Genomic DNA, 26,871 nt, shown 5'->3' on the forward strand with positions numbered 1-26,871 from the left:
GTTATCCACACTGTGACTTTCTTCTCCACAACCAGTTAGGACTTTTGCCCCACACAACCTGGTGGGAGGCTAGTGTCTGAGGACAGCTGAGTTAGAAGAGAGTGACCTAAGAAGAAAAGGAGACAACTGGGAAGGATTCCAGGCCGAGGGCCATTTTTGCTCTTTGTGCGCATTACAGGCTGTTCCAAATATTAAGCATGACATTACAAAAGATGCTTCACTCACCTGAAATGCAGAAATATTTATTTTGGTTTCCTTCATTGTTTTTGGAAATTCTGTTTTGGTTTATTAAAAACATAGAAATAGCTAACACTTAAAGCAAACATTCAAAACCCCAAGGTGACAAATTACTGACTTTTTGTGCAATTAAGAATACATATATGAAGTTAGGCTACCAAATAGTGTTATTACAATGACAATTCTTTAGTGCAAGCCCTGTTGTGCTTGTATATAATACATGTACTCTCACATACCCCAAAACAGCTGTTTTAAATGTACAAATGACAGCTTAATTCAGTCAAATGTGGCAAAGACTCACAATAAAGTGAAATGCTGTTAATTTCCCAAATTAACTTAAAAAAATCCCTTGAGAAGTTAATCCCAGGAAATGAACTTTCCAGATTTCTACATCTTAGAATTTTGGCTTGTCAAACACATTTCATAGAAATCAGGTAGCATTATAAGAACATTTGTTTATTATTGTCCATTTCAATAAGTACCCAAGTATATTTTACTCCCTTAATATCTTTAAAGAAATGCTTGCCTGAGAGTTTTTTTTTGGGGGGAAAAAGGCAAGTTAATCCCAACGTGATCTTTTGATATGAAAACCACATTAAAAATCCGTTGGCCATTACACAGAGTGAGTGGTTCAGTGAAGATAAAGCAGACAGTTATTCAGGCGTCACAGTTGAGCATGACTGATCCAGGTAACTCTTTCTTGAAATGCTTGTCTTCACTGTAGAATCTAAGGCAGATTTTTAAATAACCCCTGAAAAAGGATGGAGCAGGGGAATCAGGCCTGCAGAACAGAGTCCAAAAGCATTCTGCCATGAATGAGAATCCATGCGCTCCGATGAGCACCCATTTGCCAGAGGCTCCATATCTGCATGGTTCTCAGCTGGATCTGCCCTTCTGCTTACTGGAAACCTCATGCTCCAACAGAAACCACAGGGACTGGAGAATAACATGAATTTCATAACCCTTATGAATCAGAAGGGTTTTGTGAGTGCCTGTGAGAAGGAACAGTAGCAGGGATTTTAAAAAAACCTCTGGTCCGCTTGTGAGGACCACCAGGACAGTGGTTCTTATTTTTAAAGGGCACACTTCCCTCCAGTGCACCGTACTCTTCAGAGCAGCAGAAGGCTGCAGAATTTGCAGCAAGTAGCAGACATCTCAGAGATAGCAAAGTCCTAACCGCTTGGTTAGAAAAACAGGGAGACAGAAGATTTAAAACCCACCTTTTTAACTGAGGAAGTCTCAAATAACTGAGCACATTTATAGTTTACCCTTTACAATTTTTAAGGCTCATTTTGGAAAGTGTGTATTACCATAAACATGGTCTGCAACATGAGGTGACTGTAAGGCAGTGTTCTGTTTCCTCTAACATTCCTATGAGAAGAACCCCAAATAGACAAGTCAAACACAAATGCTTCCTTTCCTACACTTGCTGTATTCAAAATTACCAATATGAAGGCCATCAGCAGAAGAGATTGTGGAGCTGTGCCATTTCCTCTGAGCTTTCTTCCTCACACTAAACCTTGATAGTGGAATAAAGTTCATCTATCTGCGACCTGAAATAGTTCCGCAGCTCTGGCCTTTTCGCCTTCAGTGTTGGAGTCAGAAGGCCATTGTCGACAGAAAACAATTCAGGGTGCAGTGCGATGCCTTTGACCTGCCAATAAACAAGGCAGTTGAAGGAGAAAAGAGGACACAGGCCACCAGTCTAAAAAGCATGTCGGCCTGGGAGAGGATCAACACCCTCTGGCCATCCAGTCCACCCTCTCATTTCAGCCACGCTGTACTTCCTCAACAAAGGACGGGCATCCTATTCTTAGGATAGGATTCAAGATCATATTCTCATGTCCAGGAAAAGAGAACACATGCTCTTGATTTAACACCCTTTCCCCTGTCAAACCACTCCGTTTTTTATTCCTCATGTATGTCCTTAGGTCACCCCATACGCTTATATAATCTACCTGTAAAAAATCCTCAAGTGGAAAATTTGTTTTAAAAGAATTCATGCACTCAGATGAAGGTCATACCTGTTCAAATGGTTTTAGACCAGAATCCTTCCCAAGTCTCACCATGTCTTCAAGGATAGCTTTTTTGACATCCTAATGGGGTGCAGGAAAAATAAATTACTTCCTCTGTTGGAAGTCCCGGAATATCTACAGGTACATTTAACACCAAGTTAAGATGAGGACAGACTGGACCCTTCAGAACCTTACCTTATTTCTGCACAATTCCTCAAAGGACCCATCAAATCCTCTCTTTCGGGCCCAGGAACATAATGTCTCGGTATCTGGTACCACAATTGCAATGAGAAATGCCTTTAACACAGATAAGCAAGTTATTACATAGCTTGATCCAAATGCTCTAAAAGAGTGGCTCTTTATTTTTCTGTCTTATGGACCCCTGGGAGAATATGATGAAAGTTATGACTCATCTCTTCAGAACACACTACTCTCCTCCCCCAGGAGTTCACTGAACCCAACTTAAGAACTCCTGGCTCTAAAATGTGGATGGCATCAGAAATTTTGCAATTATTATTATTATTTTTGAGATAAGAGTTTCATTCTTACCGCCCAGGCTGGAGTGCAATGGCGTGATCTCGGCTCACTGCAACCTCCGCCTCCTGGGTTCAAGCAATTCTCCTGCCTCAGCCTCCCGAGTAGCTGGGACTACAGGTGTGCGCCACCACATCCAGCTAATTTTGTATTTTTTAGTAGGGATGGGGTTTCTCCATGTTGATGAGGCCAGTCTTGAACTCCTGACCTCAGGTGATCCACCCACCTCAGCCTCCCAAAGTGCTGGGATTACAGGCATGAGCCACAGTGTGCAGCGACAATGTTTTTTTTAAAAAAACACTGGAAATAAAAATCTAACAAATTTCTAATTTGTATTTAGTTTTGTATACTTATTTTTTAAAAGCAGGGCCAAATAAACAAGGTGATGGATAAAAGATAACTGCTTTAAAAAACAGGAAAAATGGGAGCCTGGCTCATGCCTGTAATCCTAGCACTTTAGGAAGCCAAGGCAGGAGGATCACTTGAGGCCAGGAGTTTGAGACCAGCCTGGGCAACATAGTGAGATTCTATTTCTACAAAAAATTTAAAAATTTAAAAATCTATTTCTACAAAAAATTTAAAAATAAAAAAATTTAAAGAATTATAGAAATTCTATTTCTACAAAAAATTTAAAAATGGTAGTTTACACCTGTAATCCCAGCTACTTGGGAGGCTGAGGTATGAGGATCCCCTTAAACCCAGGAGTCTGAAGCTGTAGTAAGCTATGATTGTGCCACTGCACTCCAGCCTGAACAACAGAGTGAGACCCTATCTCTAAGAAAATGAATAAATTTTGGCCGGGCGCGGTGGCTCACGCCTGTAATCCTAGCACTTTGGGAGGCCGAGGTGGGTGGATCACGTGAGGTCAGGAGTTCAAGACCAGCCTGGCCATCATGGTGAAACCCCATCTTTATAAATAAATAAATAATAAATTTTATATAGATTCATTTTTATTAAAATAAACTCATATCCCATACTTTATAATCTAGTAACAATAAAATTAAAATCAAAAGAATGAGAATATTCTAGAACAAAGAAAAATAGGTACAATCTCAAAGAAAAAAAAGTGCATTCTCTTAAAAGAAAATATCCATCTGGCTGGGTGTGGTGGCTCACGCCTGTAATCCCAGCACTTTGGTAGGCTGAGGTGGGTGGATCACAAGGTCAAAAGTTCAAGACCAGCCTGGCCAAGACGGTAAAACTCTGTTTCTACTAAAAATACAAAACATTAGCCGGGCATGGTGGCAGGCGCCTGTAATCCCAGCTACTCAGGAGGCTAAGGCAAAGAACTGCTTGAACTCAGGAGGTGGAGGTTGCAGTAAGCCACTGCAATCCACTCCACCTCAAAAAAAAAAGGAGAGATATATATATATATATATATCCTTCTAAAATTTAACCAGATCCTCTCTTCCTTGGCATCATCTGTCCAACATTTTGGCAAATACCATACATATTTCACTGAGATACTGATTTTGATTTTCAACTTTGAGTATTCTTGGTTCACAACCACCATTCGGTCAAAAATTACAAAGCATATCATAAACAGGCTGGGTTCAACATGTTTGAAAATTTTAAACTTTCTTATAATCCATGTCAATATTTTCTTTCATAATTAGAAACAGATATTACCCACCCCACTTAGTGTGCTTATCCAACCTCCCTTGGTACATCAGACCTCTCTAGGTAAAATAAAAATGTGGAAATTCAAGAGAACAAATTTTTCCAAGTAGGAAATGCCAAGCAGCAAAAACTAGTAACAGGTCAATGATATTTTAGCATATTAGACACGAAGGCCAATTTATAGGCATCTCAAACTTCCAATCACATTTTTAAAGCCCCTGGAGTACCAGGCCCTGGCAATGTCTATGCAGCAGTGTTCATGACCTGGAAAGCACATACCTGCAAGCTTTCTCCGTGGACAAACACCTGAGCAACAGGCTCACTTCGCAGGTAGATATTTTCAATCTTTTCAGGTGCTATGTACTCTCCTTGTGCCAGCTTAAATATGTGCTTTTTCCTGTCAATAATCTTCAAGGTGCCATTCTGTTGATCAGAAGGGAGGGGGCTATGAATGCCTGATGGCTGGTTTCCAACCAGGATGGATCCCAACACAGTGAAAAGTATTTAATGCACACTATTGATTAATTCTAATAACACCCCACAGAGGTCAGTTATGATTCCATTTTACAGAGCGGGAAACTAAGGCTTAGAGAGACTGAGGAACTTGTCCCAAGCTATTCAGCCAAGTGCAGAGATAGAGAAGGACTCATTCAGCGTCACCGCTTGGCACCACTGACTGGTCAGCACTAGCAAGGATTTGCTCACTCATTTAGCCTCCTGTCTGAATTACGTGCATACACATCTGGCTCACCAAGTGAGTCAAGTTCCTTAATAGCAGGAACACAGACTCCTCCCTCCAAAGTGCTCTGCACAGAGTAAGAGTTCAAGAGATGTTTCCTATACAAAGGCCAAATTCCCGTTTTCTTCCTTGATATCCAGAGGGGTGCTCTTGGCCCTTTGGGAAGAGTCAGTCAACTGTGGAAGTGCTCTAGTATCTCTGGACCAGACCAGCCACATCCCAGTGGTACCGTGAGGAAAACCCTAGTCCCACTTTCACCCCCATCCCCACCCCAGGGCCATTCTCATGGCTCCGTAAGTCACCTGCGGGAAAGCGTCTAAGGTTCTCTTCTCCCACACTAGTTCTCCATTTTCAGAAAAAGCAAACCAAGGTCCAGAGAGACTATGGGATGTATTTGTGAGCACCACAGTAGAATTAGAACTGACATTTAATCTCTCTTGAACCTGAAGAGGGGGACTTAATTTAGCTTTATTTAAATAGCTTGGGTATTTCAAAATCTGAAGTAATTTTGGGAGGCATTTTTCTAATCAATACATATTCCAGAGAAGTAAGCACCTAAAATCTACAAGAATCTGCCAATACACAACAATAAAAATTACATGTGTCATTTTAGTGTTTGCAATCAGTCTAGTAATAACTTAAAAACAGCAGGTAACTGGTTAAACCAACAGATGGGGCAGGTGAGGCTTCTTGTACAAGCTTCTCATTCCTAAGATGGACTCTTTAGAATTTCTCTACAGTAAATGATTCTGAGACTAAATTCAGCTAAATTCAAGGAGTTCATCTGATCTGTGCAACACCTTATTTTTAATGAGATGACAAACCTAAGAAACACATTCATTCCCAAATGCTTGCCCATCCTACATTCCTAGGAGACTACCACAACTTCCCCCATATCTTATTTAACTGAGGGCTCAACATCATGACTCAGTATGGATATTTTAAAAAGCCATTCTCTCTTTGTAGTCCAGTTGAGAAGGAACAATCAGAATTTATGTTACGCATCAAAACAGGCTGATTGTGGCGGCTCACATCTATAATCCCAGCAGTTAGGGAGGCTGAGGTGGGTGGATCACCTGAGGTCAGGAGTTCGAGACCAGACTGGCCAGCATGATGAAACCCCATCTCTACTAAAAATATAAAAATTAGCCAGGTGTGGTTGCGGATGCCTATAATCCCAGCTACTTGGGAGGCTGAGGCAGGAGAATCACTTGAACCTGGGAGGTGGAGGTTGCAGTAAGCTGAGATCACATCATTGCACTCCAGCCTGGGCAACAAGAGCAAAACTCCGTCTCAAAAACAAAAGCATCAAAACAAAATATATTTGCTAAAGTTAAAGTGAAAATCCAACCAAGGATGCTAAGTGTAAACCTGTCCCCTGCAGGAAATGGAACAGTCTCCATCATACCACTCAACAAAGAGGAAGGGAAAGAGAAAATTCAGGGTGCCACTGCCACGTGGCAGCTGTACAGCAGACAAGATATCTTCTTCCCTACAGTGGAACAAAACTGCTTGTGAGGAGAGGAGGCAGCAACTTACTGGTAACCATTTTCCAATGTCCCCTGTGTGTAACCAGCCATCTTTGTCCAAAGCTTCTGCTGTTTTTGCTGGGTCATTCAAGTAGCCCTGAAATACATTTGGCCCTTTCACACACACCTAAAGAAAAGAAGATCATCAATGAACAGCATTTACTGGAGTTTCTCCAAAGAAAACCAGTGTGTGTACGTGTGTGTCTCCCCCAACCTTTAGCTGGAAGCCTTAAATTCCAGGATCCAGAGGGAGTTTCCAGAGCTCCACCGGGATCTGCGAGGGATCTCCAGTGCCCCTATGTCCCTTCCTGAATTACCTCAGCTGTGGTCAATTTGTCGGGCTAATGCTTGCCCTAGGTTCTGGCTCAAAGCTGTTGGAAAGCCCCAGAGGGGACAAAATAACTTTTAAGTAACTAGCCTTCCCATCCAGTAGCCAGTAGCTCACTAATAGGTACCCAGGGCAACTAACAGGCAGGAGCTTCATCCCAGAACTGAGGCCACTGAGCCTTTCTTTGCAGGCTCTTGAGCCCAAATCCCTATGAGGCCTGGCAGAGGAAGGCAGGTGTCAGTGTCCCTCCTGCCCACTCCCTGAGAACTGAACATAAATGTACCCTCAGAAGGAAGCCTGGCAGACTCCAAGATCACTGAAGTCAAGCTCAATGGCTGCACTGAGCTGCTGGGAAGTGCCGCTGCATTGGCAATGGCCAGTGATCACAGGAAATGGCAGTCAGTGAAAATGACAGGTGTCACTCACCTCGCCCTCGCCCTTGGCAGCCATGTAATTCATTTCTTCCACATCAACAAGTTTTATGAAATTGCAAGGCATCGGGGCCCCAACATGACCTGTATATTAAATAAGCAAACAGTCATTCTTAATGGGACTACCAATAACCTCAAGTCAAAGTATTTTGAAAGCAAACAGGATTTCACATAAGAAAAAAAGCTGGGATAAACTTCCGAGTTCTGCAATTATAGCCACTGCCCTAGCATAATTTAAGAGAGTCTATCTTAGACTAGAGAGGAAGATATTTAGTCTCTTCAGGATCTTTCCCAAGTGTGCTTGTCTGAGTTATTTACGAGTGATTTGGGGTCTTTGTGAAGGTTCCTAAGAACACCTGGAAGCAGGCACTCTCAAACCTGTAGCTGGCTTCTGCCCTCCCATCACCCACACCCGTTACTAGCACCCATCTCACACAGACTTCTTAATGTCCCTGTTCTCTGTAAGAAGACAGAACATACGCAGCTTTGGCAAACCTCACGCACCACTTGGTTCTGAGCAACACGGCCTTTATTTTCCTTACGTATGAAGAAGCATGTCTTACAGTTTTTACGAAGACAGGACAGTGCTCATTTCCATAGCTAACTTAACTCTCTTGCCACAGGCTGTTAAGGCTGGGTTGTCTTTTCCAAAAGCAGCAACAACAGACATTAGGTATGTTTTAAGAGCGTCACAAATAATTATTCCTGTTTTAATAATCTGAGCTTCTAGAGATCAGTATTCCAAATTCTCTGTCTGTTAAGGAGACTGAGGTTAAACATTAAACAAATGCCACGAGGAAGATTCACAGACTGTGAGTCCAGTAGAAGTATGCTACTAGACAGTGCTAGGTTCTAGAACCTATGTTACTAGATGGTGCGAAGACTTGTAATACTCCAGATAAGCCGGGGAAGTTTGTTCATCACAGTGTAGAATTTACTACTCGGGTGATACAGAGGAAGCACAGAAGTTCTGCAGTCAGGCTGGGGTTGAAATTCTGGCTCCAAAGCATTATGCTGTGTAAATTCTCATTCATTATTTATGTGTTACCTAAGCAACCATCTATAATTTCCTCTGAGAAGTACCAGTACTTATCTCACAGGGACACCATTGGGATTACACTGATATTAGGTACCTCCTAAACACCCATCGTAGAGGCTTATCCATGACAGGTGCTCAATTATTTGTGTTTGTCCTCCTCCTTTTTCCTTTTGAGAAAAGACTCTTTGAGAACAAGGACTTGTATTTATTCCTATTGGTAGTCCCCACACCTAGCATAGCACACAGCACAAATTTAATAACTATTTGTTGTTTAAAATGGCCAGCAAATAACAAGACCCTACTCAACTACTAGGAAGCTCTGTTGGGCCAGACATTCTCAATCTGGAACACAGGCCCCCTCTCAGATATCACTGGTAGGGTCTAGGCAAGTCTCTGCTGCCACCAGCTTTATGGCCAGATACCCAGCACCACCCCTCAGTCGCCACAGGTGCCTTCCCCACAGTGCCCTGACACAGAGTGTTTGCCCCCAGCCCTAAGGATCAGAGACACAGCACTTTTGTTTAAGATGGTTAATGAACCAATCAGTTATTAACCCAATTCCAGACACACCAATAACCCAATGTGAATCACAGAATTCCAAAAAGGAGCCTCCCCCAGTCATACCTGCGGTCCAGTCTCCAGGCACGGTCAGGCAGCACCCGGCAGTGCACTCGGTCTGTCCGTAGCCTTCATAAAACTGGGGCACGAAGAGACGGGGCGTTATTAAGGAAAGCACAGTCACACCTTTGCTGGAAGTGCACAATGAAGTCTCACTAACTCCCAAGTCATGACTGGCTGTGGTGAAATTTCATTTCAAATGATCTGTTCAGTAAGTTCATTCAACGGTCCAGTATGCTTTACAACAGCACACACACACCTTCACCCCTCTGCCAACACCAGCGATCACCCAGGTGTACCTTCTACTTAACTTCCTGTGGCCAAGCAAGGGAGAAGCCCTATGTGACTGGTCACCACCCAACAGCAGTGAACTCGCTTGGCCAATTCACAGGACGTGTACCCCACACACATCCTGTCACCAAATCCTCCCTTCCCCCTTTAGTCCAGGTTCTCAGCATGGTGTGCGGGGAAGCTCATCACCTGTGACCCATTCCACGCCTGTATGCCTGCTTCTAATGGTGTGTCTTGTGTTTGACCCTAGAGAAAATTCAACAAATGGCAGATACACACATTCCCCTGCCAAGGGTAAAAAATATATATATGCTTGCTTCTCCATATATCTATATATCTATATATATATCTTCCAAACAAAAATAAGACACACACACAAAGTGGGGGGTGGGAAGGATTGGGGTGATATTGGTCAAAGAGCACAAAGTCCCCATCAAGAGGAATGGGTTTAAGAGCTCCATAGTAAGGCGAGTACAGCTAACAACAATGTATCTATACTTGAAAACTGCACAGAGGGTAGATTCCAAGTGTTCTTACCACAGACAAAAAAAGTATGTGAGGTGGCTGGGTGCAGTGGCTCATGCCTGTAATCCCAGCACTTTGGGAGACCGAGGCAGGTGGATCACGAGGTCAGGAGTTCAAGATCAGCTGAGCCAAGATGGTGAAACCCCGTTTCTACTAAAATTACAAAAAATTAGCTGGGTGTGGTGGCACACGCCTGTAATCCCAGCTACTCGGGAGGCTGAGGTGGAAAACTGCTTTAACTTAGAAAGCGAGTTTGCAGTGAGCCAAGACTGCGCCACTGCACTCCAGCCTGGGTGACAGGGCAAGACTCCATCTCAAAAGAAAAAAGTATGTGAGGTAAGACACATGTTAATTAGCTTGATTTGGCCATTCCACAATGTTTACATACATCAAAACATCATGTACACCACAAATATAGATACTCTCGTCAATTAAAAAAGAAGACACACACACAAAGTACAAACGACATTGGTGCAGAAGCAGGCTGGGCATCCTAGTCTGGGAGAATCAGGTGCCATACAATCCACCTCACCTGACAGCCCAGGGCTGCTCTGAGGAACGTCAGCACAGTGGCAGACACCGGTGCGGCTCCTGTGATCATCAGCCGGACTCTTCCCCCCAGGCTCGACTTGCAAGGCAGGGAGAGTGGGAGAAGGTGAGGGTTACACATCTGGAAGTCGGCGGCCTCTCAGCCAGAGGCCTACGTGGGGCCCTGTTCCCTAACCCACAGCCCCTCTGCAGGCCACAGGGAGAACTCACGGCGCTCACAATGGCAACACAGGGCACAGTTCGTCTCCACCTGTGACTGCCCTGTTCCCTTCCAGTGTGTATGGAGTCAGTCCCACCTCTGCAGAAGCTATTTCAGGGAATCAGAACAAGACTGGGGGATCTGTGGCAACTACCCCAATTCTGGCCTTCTGCGGGGCATATTATTATTAACCATTATCACTCATGCTTAAAAAATTACCTTAAGCGTCACATAGTTGTTCCAGAAAAACGAAACAAAATGAAGAATTAGAAAGGCTACGCTACCCTGACTCCTTGTCCCCCTAGATGGCTGCAGTACTATTTATCTTAGAAACTGAGGCCTATTTAATGGCTTTGCCTTAGTTTCTAAACACATGCTAGAATTAATACAAACATGTCATTTTCTCCCTTACCTTCATCTCTCTCTCTAACAAAAAAAGCCTCATAGAACTCTTAAAACCTAAGCTGGCTTCCATGAGAATGGCAGCTGTGAGTCATGTGTTACCTGTATTTTGTGGAAGATCAGCTTGTCCCAGAGGCTGTTGTTTCTGATGATGCCGCTGCGGAGTTCTGCTTCTTTCCTCTTGGAGGCAAAGTCCAAGAGCCATCGCTTCAGCGTGGTGTTTGCTTGTCCGAAAATCTAATGAGGCAAGACATGAGAAGGTTTCCACACCTATTAGGATGGTCAGAGACCAAAAGTGTGGAGAAATCGGAACCCTCATACGCTGCTGGGTAACACAAAATGGCGCAGCTGCTCTGGAAAACAGCCTGGCCGGTCCTCTAATGGTCACGCATGCTCAGCACAGGATCAGCAATTCCACACCTCGGTACACACCCAGGAGCAATGAAAACATACAGCCCCAAATGCCCCTCAAGTAGAAATGCATAGGCCAGGTGTCATGGCTCACACCTGTAATCCCAGCACTTTGGGAGGCTGAGGTGGGCGGCTCTCCTGAGCTCAGGAGTTTGAGTCTGGTGTGGCCAACATGATGAAACCCTATCTCTACAAAAAATACAAAAATTAGCAGGGCATGGTGGCGCATGCCTGTGCTCCCAGCTACTGGGGAGGCTGAGGTGGAAGGATTGCTTGAGCCCTGGAAATGGAGGCTGCAGTGTGACATGATCACACCACTGCACTCCAGCCTGGACAATGGAAAGAGAGCCTGTCTCAAAAAAAAAAAAAAAAAAAAAAGGAGGAGGAGGAATGGATAAAGAAAATGTGTTCTAACCATACAGTGGAATACTGTTTTGCCATTAAAAGGAATGAAGTGCTAACACATGCTACATGGATGCTAGTGAAAAAAGCTAGTCACAAAGAAGCACATACGGCATAATTCAATCCATAGAGAAGTCCAGAATAGAGAAATACACAGATTTAGAACACAGATGAGTGGATGCTTAAGGATGGAGGGGGTCTGGGGATGACAGCTAAAGATTAGGTAAGGGATTCTCTTGGAGGTGATAAAAATGTTCTAAAATTGATTGTCGTGATGGCTGCAGAACTCTGTGACAATACTCAAAACCTCTGAATTACACACTTTAAATCAGCGAATTATTCAGAGTGTGTATTATATGTCAATAGAGTTGTTCTTTTAAAAACTGTTTTAAAAAAACATTAAAAATATAAGAAGATTCTGAGGGATGACAGAAGCCCTGCCTCAAAGTAAAGAGTATTAATACTGCCCAGTGAAAACTCATTCTGGAGAGTGCTCATGCCCACGTGCCTGGCCCTGGCTGTGTGGTCCACGCAATGATACCCACCACAGAGGAGCTAGTGTTCTCTTGGTCTCTGCTGTGGCTTAGTCACTTCTTTCAATGTGGCCAAGTAAGCAATGTTTTACATGTCCATGCAAAGAGCTTTACAATTAAGAAAACCATTTCATAGTCACTATCCTCATGTGATCCCATTAGTAACTTCTGAGACAAACAGTAGGAGAGAAGAGGTAACAGTCCATGTTATACATGAGGAAGCAGAGGCTCAAAGCGTTTATTGTAAAAATAAAATGACTCCCACCTTACACTTGTACTGTGACTATGTGACTATGATTCACAAAGTGTGTTCGTGCGTTTTCTCTTATAATCCTTATCAACAACTCTGAGAGGTAAATGCGTTCTAACTTTACAAATGAGTAAACGGAAGTTCTGCAAGATTAAGAGGACTGTCCAGGGTCATACAGATGGCACATGGCACAGCCCAATTCAAACCCAAGCCTCTGCTTCCAAGTCAGTGCTCAGTCCTGGGACTTTGTTGTTTGGAACTTACTCGGTCAAACATCCGGTTCAGCAGTCTGGGAACCACAGGGAAGATAGTGGGTTGAAGCACCTTGAGGTCATCCATAAGCAGCCTGATATCTCCTTGGAAAAATCCAATTTTAGCTCCGTGACACAGCATTACACACTACAGGGGCAATGGAAACAACAAACATTTTATCATCACAGCAGGGCTTACACAACATACGGACAATACACAAGACTTAGCATTTCAGGCCAGTTTCCAGAAATCTTAAGTTTCCTAAATATAGCTAACTTTAAAAAAACCATGCATTTACTAGTCATTGTACAACATGGAAATGTGGTATTTCTCTTGGTCATCCTGAAGATACAGGAGTTAGTAAAAAAACAGGCTATGTTGTTTTTAGTGATGATCACAGAGATTCTACTCTCTTGGTGTGGTGATAAGTATTTGCCGAATGAATGACGTGGTATTACGTACTCTAAATATTTTTAGTGGCTGGGCACAGTGGTTCATGCCTGTAATCTCAGCACTTTGGGAGGCTGAGGCAGGCAGATCACTTGAGGTCAGGCGTTCCAGACCAGCCTGGCCATGCTACGGTGAAACCCTGTGTCTACTAAAAATACAAAAATTAGTTGGACTTGGTGGCAGGTGGCTGTAGTCCCAGTGACTCAGAAGGCTGAGGCTGCAGAATCGCTTGAACCCAGGAGGCAGAGGTTGCAGTGAGCCAAGATCGTGCCACTGTACTCCAGCCTGGGCAACAAGAGGGAGATCCTGTCTCAAATATATATATAGCATTCTAGAAACTTTACTTTTAATTTATTCTCAAAATAAAAACTTAACTACGTGCCTACAGTCCACGTTTATTAAAGCCTCATTTTCTTTTGTTTGAATCTAACTAAAAGTTTCTGAAAGACCACCAAGTATGAAGTTGTGACGCCGGAGTATCTAACACCAGAGTGGCTTGCCATTCAGCTGGAATATACTGTGTGATTCTTTTCCTGTCTAGTACAAACCGTACTGGCAAGCCATATGAACTTAACAGTTTGCCTATTTTAAATTTAAAAAAGATTCAAAAGATGACGCAAGGGAAGTACAAACATTCTCTGACATAAAAGCAGAAACCACAAGAAAGGTACACCATGGTTCACTGTTTAACAATTACAGCTCAGAAGGCTTTTGTTCAATGTGGCCTGCCTTCTAGGTACACCTCTAAAACAGTTAGGTACAGCAACTCATTTGAGATTGCTTCATAAACCCAGAAGATCCTGAGGAGTGCAGGAAGTAGAAGGAACAGATGGCAGACGGGATCTAATTGCCTTCGATCCTCTGAGGTGAGCAAATCCTACAGGGCAGCAGTCATCCAAATAAGCTTCGTCTCCAATACAGCAGTGGGCACACAGCTGGCACTCAGTAACTACTCACTAAATGAATGAATGGTGCCCATTGTTTTTTCCTATAGTATAAAATCCAAAATTGTCCAAGAAGGAAAAAAGGTGGTTCTTGGTCAGTTTTAAAATTAGTCACACAGTTGAGTACAGGGAGCCTAGGCAAAGGTCAACTCAAAGATCATTTTTTTTTTCCAAGGGCACTTAGAATATTGGTGAAAAAATTAGTCTCTCTTTCTTCAGGTCAATAATTTAATATATGTAAAAAAAAGAAAAAATTAGTCTCATGCCAACTTGTGCATTATAAACAGGCAAACTAAAAAACAGAGACATTTTACAGAATGGAAGCCTCACTGGGCTTTGTAGAACTGAATTAATAATGACAAACTTTTAGAGGTGATCTTTCTGGACTCATGTCCATATTAGTATCCTTCAAAAGTCTGAGCTCCTAATTTTAAAATGAATGATTAAATTCAAGTCACCTATTCAAACTCAGAAAAAGAATTTATATTCTCTCAAATAATCACCATTTCTAAAACAGGGCTGAGCAAAGAATTCTTTATCGGGATGACAGTCTGTGCATTACACTTACCAGCATGAGCTGTTCATATACGTGTGCAAGTGGCAAAAACGAAATGTGTGTGTCACTGGCAAACACAACTACTTAGTAGAACATACACAAACAAGCAAGCAAGGAAAACAAAACTAAATGCCTACCTCTACAACTCTCTCAAACATATGGGCGAGAGGCAAGAAAGATATCAAAACATCATCTGGGCAAGGAATGACTGTATTCTGTAAGCAAAGACACCAGCAAGGCAGAAAAGCATTAAGACTGCCAGTGATATCCCTTTTATTTCAGAGCACATAGTACCTCAACACTAAGGAGGAACAGCTTTTGCTTATGGTCTGTAACTTTTTCTCACCAAATAATAAAATGAAAAGCAAGGGGCATGGTGGCTCATGCCTGTAATCCCAGCACTTTGGAAGGCAGAGACAAGTGGATCACTTGAGGTCAGGAGTTCAAGACCAGCCTGGCCAACATGGTGAAACTCCTTCTCTACTAAGAATACAAAAATTAGCCAGACGTGATGGTGCATGCCTGTAATCCCAGCTACTGAGGACGCTGAGGCAGGAGAATCACTTGAAACCAGGAAGTGGAGACTGCAGTGAGCCAAGATTGTGCCACTCTCAAATTAAAAAAAAAAAAAACAAAGAAAGAAAGAAAAGCAATACTTTAATTATTCAAATAAAGTGGAAGTCACTCCTAATAACAAAGTAAATCCACTTCAGGACTTTAATCAAGACAAGGAAAATTTTGCCCAAATTGGAAGGCTAAGGGATTATGTGCTCTAATCAATTAGTATTTCATCATACAGAAATTAGTATTTCATACATTACATATTGGGTATCCCCAATACCCAGCAAGTTCTTATACCTTAAGAAATACAGAACCCATTTCAACATAAAATTCTGTATTATGTTACTAAGGAAAAGGAGGAGAGAAGATAAAAGAAGGTAGATTTCCAAGGTCCTTAGAGTATTTTGAGTTTGATCAACATTTTTACCTTAAAGCCCTACTTCAATCCATGAAAAATACCACAATTTGTTTAATGCAACCTCAGATCTGGCACCCAGGAATTTGCTCTCCTATAAAATGCTGATCATGATGGGTCCACAGGCAGATTAAATTTGGACATCCGGTTTCCGTCACAATGGGCCTTACGTAGGGCAGGCACAGTGAGGGTTTGTATAGAATATTCATGTTATTAACATAAATAATTCTGGCCAAAACAGGAGGTATCCAAACAGCTGCTGTCGCACCAACTAAGAAATGAGGGCACTGTAGTTACCTAGGGGATGACGTACCAAGTTCTGAGCCATGCCCTTTCCCTTCCTAAAGCTGGGTCACCCTTCATAATAATGTGACAATGGATGAAAGCATCAATCCTGAGCAAACACAGCAGCCCCAGAAGCACTGGATGTGGGCTGGGCATGCTATACTCTTAGCTTGATTTTATTCAAGTCTGACAGGCACCCCAACCAGCACTTCTCAGGACGAAACTGTTATATTAATATGAGAAATCAGACTCCATTCTATCTATACTTTCCCATTTTCTAATTTAGTACAAAAATATGTCCATTATCATGATTAGACATTTTACAAAGCTGAGAAGATACTGATGTTGTACTTGATACTGTAATTGATTTGATATTATAGTTGACTTTAAACAAAGTTCTGTAACCATTTGCCTCAATGAGCCACCAATGCATTTTAAGTTTTCTTTGAAGGCCAATTAGGAAATTAAAATTTTACTTTGGTAAAGTACTAAATGTTGAACTCTGTTTAGAAAGTGTACACCTTTTAAAAGGGTATTTGGAACGTGTGAGCCAAGTAAAATAAGTAGTAAGCTCCCTCAAAGATCAGTTTTCTGCAGCCACCAAACACGTCCATTTCCCAAAGCCATTAAGCTTGGGCTCCTGCTATAAAAATTAGAGCTACAGAATACTCCCAAAGAGACTGCAAGAGCCAATTATGTTAAATGTGAAAAGAGTATGAGGAAAAGGCATTATGTTGTTCAATAAGCACCTTTTAAAAGGCAAGTTTGGGAGGCCGGGCGCGGTGGCTCAAGCCTGTAATCCCAGCACTTTGGGAGGCCGAGGTGGGTGGATCACAAGGTCAAGAGATCGAGACCATCCTGGTCAACATGGTGAAACCCCATCTCTACTAAAAATACAAAAATTAGCTGGGCATGGTGGCGCACGCCTGTAGTCCCAGNTCCCAGCTACTCGGGAGGCTGAGGCAGGAGAATTGCTTGAACCCAGGAGACGGAGGTTGCGGTGAGCCGAGATCACGCCATTGCACTCCAGCCTGGGTAACAAGTGCGAAACTCCGTCTCAAAAAAAAAAAAAAAAAAAAAAAAAAAACCCTAAAAAAAAAAAAAAAAAAAAAAAAAAAAAGGCAAGTTTGGAATAGGCTCTTGGTGTTATGGACTGAATCATGTCACCAGCCCTTCTAAATTCCTGTGTTGAAGTCGTAACTCCCAATGTAGATGGGGCCTTGCTGTGACTATATTTGGAAGTGGCCCTGATCTGATAGGGCTGATGTCCTTATAAGAAGAGGAAGAGACACCAGGCTCTCTCTCTCCGTGCATGCATGGAAGAAAGGCCATGTGAGGACACAGGAGAAGGCGACCGTCTGCAAGCCAGGAAGAGAGCCATCACCAAAAGCCAAATTTGCCGGCAGTTGATCTTGAACTTCTAGCCTCCAGAACTGTGAGAAAATAAATGGCTGCTGTTTAAGCCACTGAGTCTGTGTTTTTTTTTTTTTTTTCGTTTGTTATGTGGCAACCTTAATAGACTAAGACATTGGATAGTAAACTTTAAAATTATTGGAAATCAGTTGTAGTGCAAGGCTTTAATACTTCTAGTGCAATGGAAGTCATACTGACCACAACAGATAATAATAACTAAAAACCTTTTAACATTTCATTGCCAATTTAAAATAAATTATTTCCCAAATACTAGGACACTGGATAAAAACACAAGAGAGTCCATCTCTTCTCTGTCCTTTCCTGGACATATTTCTAGGGCAATATCCAAATAAAGTTTCATTATATAAATGTTGCAGTAAACTTCATCTGTCAATTCACCTTAATTGTCACAGGCAAGGGTTGGTGATAAAGTTCAAAGTGAAAACCATGAGAGAAGGTGGACCGGGGCCTACAGTTCTGCCCTTATCTGTAGGTCAGATCTTTTCTAAATACCACATGAACTCAACCCGTGATGCCACCTTCAGCACTTTCTTCCTCAAGGACTAATGTCAACCAATGAAGAAAGATGACAAGATCCCCAAAAGTTACCTCTGTCATTTTCACAAAAGCTGAACAATCGCTCACTACGTTTCGATGAGTGATCAGTGCTCCTTTGGGGTTGCCTGTGGAGCACATATCAAGCAGAACAAAGTGAGAGTAAAGAACGACAGAAATGAAGGAGGCCCAGAAACTCCAAATAATTAGGGCCTCAGACACCTCTCCTGTTACATACATCGTGAAAGCCAAATGTTGAACACCACTAAATTCCTGTGCAACCTGCAATCCTTTCACTGACTCATCTTTAAAAACCTTTATTAATATAGGCAAATTTTAAAGGCTATACATAGTAATAAGAGAAGAAAAACCAGAAATTTTCTTCCTGGGAGCCACCAATATAATCTGTCCTAGGAAGACAGGTGAATCTAATATCACCTTCAATACGTGCTTGAGGAATTATCTGGCACTCTTGGACTCTGAGAAGATCTTACAGAGCAACAAGAAGACAGCACTTGAACCACTTCCTTCTCTTCTGCTTTTGGTCCATCTACCATTAGCTGGTAAGTCATCCAAAAGAGGTGGGGGAGAGTACAGACCACCGGCTGCCACACGTACAAGCAATTCTATCTCAACACTTACCTGTAGTCCCACTTGTGAAACAAACTACTGCAAGATCTTCAGGTGCTGGAGGCTAAAGAAGATTAAAAAAAAAAAAGCTGGTATAAATCAGACCAGAAAAAAGAACTATAAGCCATAAAGTCCAGGGCTAGATACTGAAAACTACAAAGAGGACAGAGCAGGGTCTGACGCAGTGTGCTTACCTTGGGCTTCTGTCTGTTGGCTCTTCCCAGGTCCTTAATTAGAAGAGAAAAAAAATCTTAAATGGAAATGTTTTCCAACTGTAAAGGATAAGGTCATATCAAGTCAGGTAAAGCTGCCTTTACTGTGGGGTTCACTCACAGCTGGCTCGAAAACAGCATAATTTTCTAATTAAAGAAACTATAGTAGCCTTAATTAACCACAACCAAAATATTTATTCATCCTGAGAAGCCATTTTCCAGTTACCTTCTCTCTTACATAAAACTACATAAATGGTATTAGGACTGGCCTTTAAAATAGAATGTATTAAAAAAATAGCAGTCAAAGTTTTTTTTTGTTGTTTTCTTTTGAGACGCAGTGTCGCTCTGCCCCCACAGGCTGGAGTGCAGTGGCACAGTCTTGACTCACCGCAACCTCTGCCTCCTGGGTTCAAGTGATTCTCCTGCCTCAGCCTCCCAAATGGCTGGGATTACAGGCACCCCCCAACATGCCCAGCTAAATTTTTTTGTACTTTTAGTAGAGATGGGGTTTCACAGTGTCAGCCAAGATGGTCTCCATCTCCTGACCTTGTGATCCACCTGTGTCTTCCTCCCAAAGTGCTGGAATTACAAGTGTGATCCACCGCTCCCTGCCAGCAGCCAAAGTCTTTACAACGCATTTCTGGTCCCCACTTGCATTTCCTAGTAGGGCCTTCAACAAAACCCTGTTCTTAATCATAACTAGATAATGCAGATACTCCATACGATGCTCAAATCAGGGCACAGCACTACCTTATCACCCAGCTCCGCACAACTGACATCTGCAACCTGGGGAGAAAAATCAATCTCTGCTAGATGGAAATGCTAGCCATTTTGGAGAGGCTCAAATATCTGCCTAGGTAGAGTTGAAATAGGATTTGGGAGTCTCCAACTATAAAATAGGCCACAGCAGAACCTCTAGGACTACTTCCTGAATGGACTTAAAGGTTAAGAATGACAGACTCATTGCCCAGGGCAGCATTTCCCAGAGGCAGGCTTTCAGTCACTACCACTGATAGGGTTCGGTTTACTGCATTAGGGCAGTCTTTACTGCATTAAAGCCACTTTAATATCTATTAATTTTAGTAAATGAATTATTCATATTCTTTTCCTATTAAAATGGAACAGCTTGAGTGAGCATATGGAATGAACGTGCCATTGAACATGTTCAATTCGTATGGAAATTAGATGGGTGTGCTCAGGGCTCAGTGAGTTTCTGCCCAGCATATATTAAGTTTTTAATCTTAAACACATTTTAAATGACATAAGTGACAGACCACTGATTAAGAACAGGAACAAATACATCCAATTAGAAATCAACTAAAAGCTAAGGCAATGATAATTCTGTACACTTTTTTCAAAATAACCTTTATTAGCTCCAGATTTCTACTCATCTATTAAAAATCTTACATAACTTCTGAAGATGTCCAATTCTTCAAAAATGGATGTTAAATAAACCATTTACACATAATTTGGCTCTTAATTTATTAGGAACAAACATTATTCAAATTAGTGCTCTTCTGTCATGAAAGTTTTCACAGCCTTACATCTGTCTTACGGTATCATTTAGGAAAAATATTGCAATTATTAAAAAAAAAATCTTGTCATTTTTATGTTCTCAGAAAAAAAAACATAAACAAAAACAATTCTAGTTAATTATAAACACACTGAAGTATTTAGGAGTAATAAAATCTGCAACTTACTGAAAATGCATCAAAAAAATAAGATGAATGGAAGGATAGAGTGATAGATTGATATGTGATAAAGCAAATATACTAAAATGTCAATTGGTGGTGGGTATACAGCATCTGCTAAGAAATTCTTTCCACTATTTGTATGTTTAAAATTTTCATGATTATTAAAAAATGCAAACATTCCAAATACCAATGATTCTAATTTTGATCCCTTAAAAAATACATTAATATAAAGTCAACCACAAGATCAACCACAATGCTAATTTTAAATTCATTTCTTCAGACCTTCGTCTTTTGCTCAGAGTATTTTTAAAAACTAAGTATGAATCATATTAAGCAGGTAAAACAATGTCTTCTATAAATTAATATTTTAATATAAACTTTATATTATAATCTTCAATCATCTAAATAATTTTTAAATCTTAACATTAATTCTTTATCATACAGCAGTCAAAAAATACCAGAAAAATTCCTGCATCTGTGAGGAGGGAGGGGAATAAAAGGGAAGGTAGGGAAAAAGAGATTGCATTATAGTAAGAGGGGGTTACAAGTGAAAAAACAAGAGGGAAAACGCTAGGTAACCAGCTAGCTAATACCCCAATTCAACAAGAAAGCACACAGGTCAGCACTTGCGGAATCATGTTCGATGCTACTGAGAGTCAGGCAGGGCTGTGCACATGCACAGAGAGAAGGTTCTGTTAGAACACACGAGCTTCCCCGTGCCTACCAGATTCCTCAGGAAAGGTTCTACGGATCCTTACTTATAGCCTTCAATTCTTTGTAGAAGGAGGAAAATCACACATAAAAATTTAAAATCCTTTCAGAAAAATATTTCTAACATCTTTAGAAAGAGAATGACTGACTCTGTTTTCCTGTGACGTGCTATGATATGTATATAAAAAGAGCTTCCTCTGGCCATGTTCCTTGGATGGAAGTCTAATCCAAGTCCAGCTGACGGCGACCAACGTCTTAAATCACCTGACGTCAGCACCCAAGCTGAGCATGCCCCACACTCATTCTCCTGGAATGGCTGCTTTTAAAGTTGGTTAGTGTGACTCTTAAAAGATTCAATATGAAAATAAACCAAATCAAACATGTATGTTGGAAATTCACCAGGACTCTCCATGAGCCACCAGGGAAAAGAATGATGAGGCTGATTTCTATATTCGGCTTGGCAGTAGAGACAAATCAGTAAGTAGAAGGCATTAAAGCCCAAAGAAGACACAGAAACCGGAAGTTCCACCTGCCTGAAGCTGAAATTCCCATTTCCGGCATTTACGGGCACAGCTCGTCAGTGCTCTGGAATAAATACATGAGTGCTGAAAGCACTTGGGTAAGGCGTGATGTGTTAACACTGGGCATGGACGTAGAATCCTTTTTCCAGTAATGAGACAGAAATGTCTGCTCTTTCATGGGTCGCCGATGGGGACTGCATGATGGCACTAGACAGCACTGGACAGATTGTGTGAGCCAACATGGCTCCAGGGAAAGCCCTCAGGGAAGGAGGCAGGGAACTCACCTCCATTGCCTTCATGCTGATGACTTCCACCCCACACTTCTTGCCTCGTTCCACCAGTTCACTACCATAGGCATCCATGAGAACTATGATTTTAAGGCCTGGTATTAACTTATTTTCTACACCCTCTAGTAAGAGTTTGGCCTTGTCTGGCTTGTCAACAAAAACCAGAGAGAGTTCAGCTGTAAATGAAGAGATACAATGAAGAATAAGCTCTGGGATGTTAAAAGTTTGACTCTGTCATATCTGGCACAAGGATACTTGAAGTACAACATTCTTTGAATAAAAAGGTAAATACACATTTAAATGTAAAATCCTTGTCAAATCAAATGTAAGCAAATGTAAAGTCACTGAATCTAACCAATAACTAGGTCAATAATCCAGGCCAAAAAAACCCAGCCGTACCTTTGTTGATTATGTACGTGATGGCTTCGGATCCAAGGGTATCATAAAGTGGAACAATCACCATCGAATAAGCAAAGCATCCTTGTTCAATAATCACCCACTACACAAACAGTAAAGGTCAGGGAGAGAAAACAAAATGTCATCATAGAATCAACAAGGAAAACAATACTCAAGAGAGATTCAAAGTGAAAATGTTTGATGCAGCAAAATTAACATTTGTGTACCTACTACTCTGTGCCAGGTGCTATGAGGGATTCATAATGAGAACAAAACACTTATCCCCTTCTTAAACAGAAATTAGGATCAGGCATACTAGCTCACACTGGTAATCCCAGCCACTTCGGGAGGTCAAGGTGGGGGGAATCAGCTTAGCCCAAGAGTTCAAGACCAGCCTGGGCAACACGGCGAAACTCTGCTTCTACAAAAGTTAGCTGGGCATGGTGGCACACACCTGTAGTCCCAGCTACTTGGCAGGCTGAGGCAGGAGGATTGCTTGAACCCAGGAGGTTGAGTTTGTAGTGAGTTGTGATCACACCACTGCACTCCAGCCTGGGTGACAGAGTGAGAGACTGTATGTATGTATGTACAAAGAGAGGAAGGGAGGGAGGGAAGGAAGAAAAGAGAGAGAGAAACAGAGACAGAAAAAGGAGTGAGGAAGGAAGGAAGGAAGAAGGGAGGGAGGGAGGGAGGGAGGGAGGGATTAAAATCTGCCTGAAGAATTGAGGCAAATATGTGAAAAGATAATCAGCAATATCAGATAGTGACTGACTCAGAGATAAGTGAGCCCACCACGGGCCAAGGTGGCTGCAGATACTACTGGGAGGTGTAACTGAGATTGCCTTTGGACAGAGAGGAAAAGAGAGAGAGAGACAGAGACAGAGGGAGGCAGGGAGATGCTAACAGAGGGGACAGCAGGATCAAAAGCAGGGGCGGGGGGGTGAGAGCGATCTGACTGGCACAGACAGCTCTGGCTGGAGAGCAGGAGCAGCCACTGAGGATTTCTCAGCAAAACAGTGGCTTGGGGCTTGAGGAAGATCCCTCCGGCAGCAGGATACTGTATGGCCTGGAATAGGGAAGGAGTACCTTATCTAATAGTAAAACTGTTTTGATGAAGTCGCTCTAGAAAAGTGAAGAAAAGAAGTGAGATAATAACCGGCCGCATCGCCACATGGAAGATGCAGTGAGGTGTGGCTGAAGGCACCGGCCGCATCGCCACATGGAAGATGCAGTGAGGTGTGGCTGAAGGCACCGGCCGCATCGCCACTGCCCTCCTACTGGACAAAGGTGAAAGATCACTCTTTCACTATCATTCCCAAGGGCCCCCACTCCCTCCAGCTGCACTTTTCTAATGAAGTCATCTGCAGAGCTCCAACACATAGGACACTTAAAGGCACAGCTGGGGGAAGGGGGCACAACCTGCTCACATCCAGTTGGCCTGGAATTGGGCTTCTGAGTTTTGGTGTTTTCCCAGAAGGAGTTTTCAGCCACCAATATGGAGATCAGTTCCAGGCTCCTTGGGTACATGTGACACATAAGGAAAGTGCTTCCTGCCACTCCACCACATGAAAATGTTCCACTCCCAGACACAGGTGTGAACGTGGGCATTCCCTTGGCCTCCCCACCCCTATTTCCTTCAAGATTCTACTCAGGTGCCACCTCCAGGAAGCCCTCCTTGACTGAGCTTCTATAAGCCTTCTGCTCTGTGTCCACACTTACCACATGACAGAGAAAAGCACCAGTGTTTAGGTCTGTATTTCCTTATGTGGTAACTCAGGAAGAGGGACTGAGTCACTGTATTTTGGCACCCCCACACAGTGTCTGACATATAATAGGTGCTCAGCAAACATTTGTTGAACGAACTCATACATATATGAAGGAACCTACTTCTTGAAGTAAGAGATTCATTTTGCAGTTCTAGAATCATGATAAAATTCCATCAAAACAAACATTTTGATGTCATTTGGGATTAAAAAAAAAAACCACACTCTACAAGCCCACCCATAGTCCCGCTGTGGAGAGTGCTGTTTTCCCCTTGAAAGGTGACAAAACTCTAAAAAAAAAAAAAAAAAAAAAAAAAAAAAAAAAAAAAAAAGTCAGTAGCACAGCAACTGAGCCAGCATGTCTTCTGGACACAGGTAGATATTAAGAATAAATTCGATTTCTTCAATCCAGGTGTCTGCATTTTTCCAAGACAGCTAGACCTACTAATCTGTTGAGTCACACTAAAAGAGCTGCTCGTTTAAACTCACTTTCTGCTATGTCTGGCTGTGTCCCCACTCAAATCTCTACTTGATTGTATCTCCCAGAATTCCCACATGTTGTGGGAGGAACCCAGGGGAAGGTTATTGAATCATGGGGCTGGCCTTTCCTGTGCTATTCTTGTGATAGTGAAAAAGTATCAGGAGATCTGATGAGTTTATCAGGGGTTCCCACTTTTGCTTCTTCCTCGTGCTGCTGCCATATAAGAAGTATCTTTTGTCCCCCACCATTCTGAGGCCTCCCCAGCCATGTGGAACAGTAAGTCCGATTAAACCTCTTTCTCCTCCCAGTCTTGGGCATGTCTTTATCAGCAGCGTGAAAACGGACTAATATGCTTTCACACATTGGTTTATAGAAACCATGCTGGGCCTAGACCGCCCATGAGAGACTGCCCAAAGGAAGGCTGGCTAGTGGTGAGTACTGTCCCATTGCCCACGGTATTTTAAACTCTGGAAACCAACCAGAGGGAAGGCCTCATAGCTTTCAGAAAGGAAACAAAGGAGCCTGCATATTACATTAATAACTTCTTAATGCCATTTTTCTAACCACAGAGGTGACTTTTTCTTTTTTTTTGAGACAAAGTTTTGCTCATGTTGCCCAGGCTGGAGTGCGATGGCGCGATCTCAGCTCACTGCAACCTCCACCTCCTGGGTTCAAGCAATTCTCCTGCCTCAGCCTCCCGAGTAGCTGAGATTACAGGCACCCGTGACCACGCCCAGCTAATTTTTATATTTTTAGCAGAGATGGGGTTTCACCATGTTGGCCAGGATGGTTCTGCATTCCTGACCTCAGGTGATCTGTCCACCTCAGCCTCCCAAAGTGCTGGGATTACAGGCGTGAACCACTGTATAGGGCCCCACAGAGGTGACTCTTAAAGTAAAATGACTTCTTTGTTAGTTATCTGTTCTAAGGATTTTGTCTGGGAACCTGGTTTTAAAAAAACTAAAATAATCCCCTCCAAAAAGTAATTTTTTGTTTTCTTTTAAAGGAAATTAAATGGCCTTGCTTCAGGTTTTCATATGTGCAACTTTCTAAGGTATAACACAAAGCTGTATTTTTAGTAGCAATCAGACCACAAAATCTGGTTTCTAGCAGAAGTTAGGCCCTTATATCTGAGAATTCTCAAAATCATGTACAGCAAGTATCTACTGGTTCATACCTCTGGTCTATTTTGAGCAAAGATGCCAACAAGCTGATCTGGGGCGGCCTTGAAGCCCTTCTGGAGCAGTGCTGAGCCTATGCACTCCGACAATTCTGCAACCTAAAACAGGAGAGGAAGTCAGAAACAGCATCGGGTCCCAACTCCAGAAACAAAGCTGACAGATGACAGACTCGTATCTCAGCCAGCAGGCAATGCTACATACAGAAGGAAAGACGGAACATGCAGATATTCCTTTACTGATAGTTTTTTTTTTTTTGTAAAACATAAGGTTTTATTCACAAGAAATCAGAATTAAGAGAAGGGTTCCTTCAGCAAAGCAAATTAATCTTATCCCAACGGCTACAGGTCACAGATTGTTATATGGCAGGGCTTCTTAGACATTTTTTTCTATTTTAGTTTTATAAAATTATAAAATTAATAGAGACATGAGGTTTTTTAATTTATAAAGCAGCCAAAACTTGTTTATTTGTTACAAACACAGAAACAGCAACTTTTTTTGAGAGACCTATAAAAAAATAAGAGCAAGCTCTTATCATTTAGTTCTACAGTTCCATTCTTGAGAATGTATTCTTAGGAAACAATTCAATCTCAGGAGGAGGTTTTTAAAAGCCTGCATATAGGCCTGGCACGGTGGCTCACGCCTATAATCCCAGGACTTTAGGAGGCCAAGGCAGGCAGATCACTTGAGGGAGTTCAAGACTAGCCTGGTCAAAATGGTAAAAACCCCATCGCAACTAAAAATACAAAAATTAGCTAGGCATGGTAGTGGGCACCTGTAATCCCAGCTACTTGGGAGGCTGAAGCAGGAGAATCACTTGAACCTGGGAGGCAGAGTGTGCAGTGTACTGAGATCACACCACTGCACTCCAGCCTGGGCAACAGAGCAAGACCCCCTCAAAAAAAAAAAAAAAAA

General features: G+C 42.2%; 1 protein-coding gene across 5 annotated transcripts in view; it reads right to left on the reverse strand.

The window, feature by feature from the left end:
* Positions 1-226: 226 nt before the first annotated feature.
* The window catches only part of ACSL1 (acyl-CoA synthetase long chain family member 1), a 72,120-nt gene continuing 45,475 nt past the window's right edge, over positions 227-26,871 (reverse strand). For 4 of the 5 annotated variants that reach the window (XM_017506903.2, XM_017506906.1, XM_017506905.1 and 1 more), the window contains exons 5-21: positions 25,956-26,057; positions 22,538-22,637; positions 22,136-22,314; positions 18,908-18,940; positions 18,726-18,777; positions 18,138-18,211; positions 14,992-15,069; positions 12,917-13,051; positions 11,159-11,293; positions 10,439-10,534; positions 9,097-9,169; positions 7,429-7,517; positions 6,685-6,801; positions 4,686-4,829; positions 2,448-2,549; positions 2,262-2,333; positions 227-1,891 (exon numbers count right to left, since the gene is read on the reverse strand). In XM_017506903.2, coding sequence (XP_017362392.1) covers positions 1,751-1,891; positions 2,262-2,333; positions 2,448-2,549; positions 4,686-4,829; positions 6,685-6,801; positions 7,429-7,517; positions 9,097-9,169; positions 10,439-10,534; positions 11,159-11,293; positions 12,917-13,051; positions 14,992-15,069; positions 18,138-18,211; positions 18,726-18,777; positions 18,908-18,940; positions 22,136-22,314; positions 22,538-22,637; positions 25,956-26,057 — 1,722 coding nt within the window. In that variant the 3' untranslated portion in view covers positions 227-1,750. The remainder of the gene's footprint in view (positions 1,892-2,261; positions 2,334-2,447; positions 2,550-4,685; positions 4,830-6,684; positions 6,802-7,428; positions 7,518-9,096; positions 9,170-10,438; positions 10,535-11,158; positions 11,294-12,916; positions 13,052-14,991; positions 15,070-18,137; positions 18,212-18,725; positions 18,778-18,907; positions 18,941-22,135; positions 22,315-22,537; positions 22,638-25,955; positions 26,058-26,871) is intronic. The other variant, XM_037730883.1, reaches the window with a different exon arrangement.

The sequence above is a fragment of the Cebus imitator genome, unplaced genomic scaffold, assembly GCF_001604975.1.
Source record: "Cebus imitator isolate Cc_AM_T3 unplaced genomic scaffold, Cebus_imitator-1.0 Scaffold365, whole genome shotgun sequence".
Classification (NCBI taxonomy): Eukaryota; Metazoa; Chordata; class Mammalia; order Primates; family Cebidae; genus Cebus; species Cebus imitator.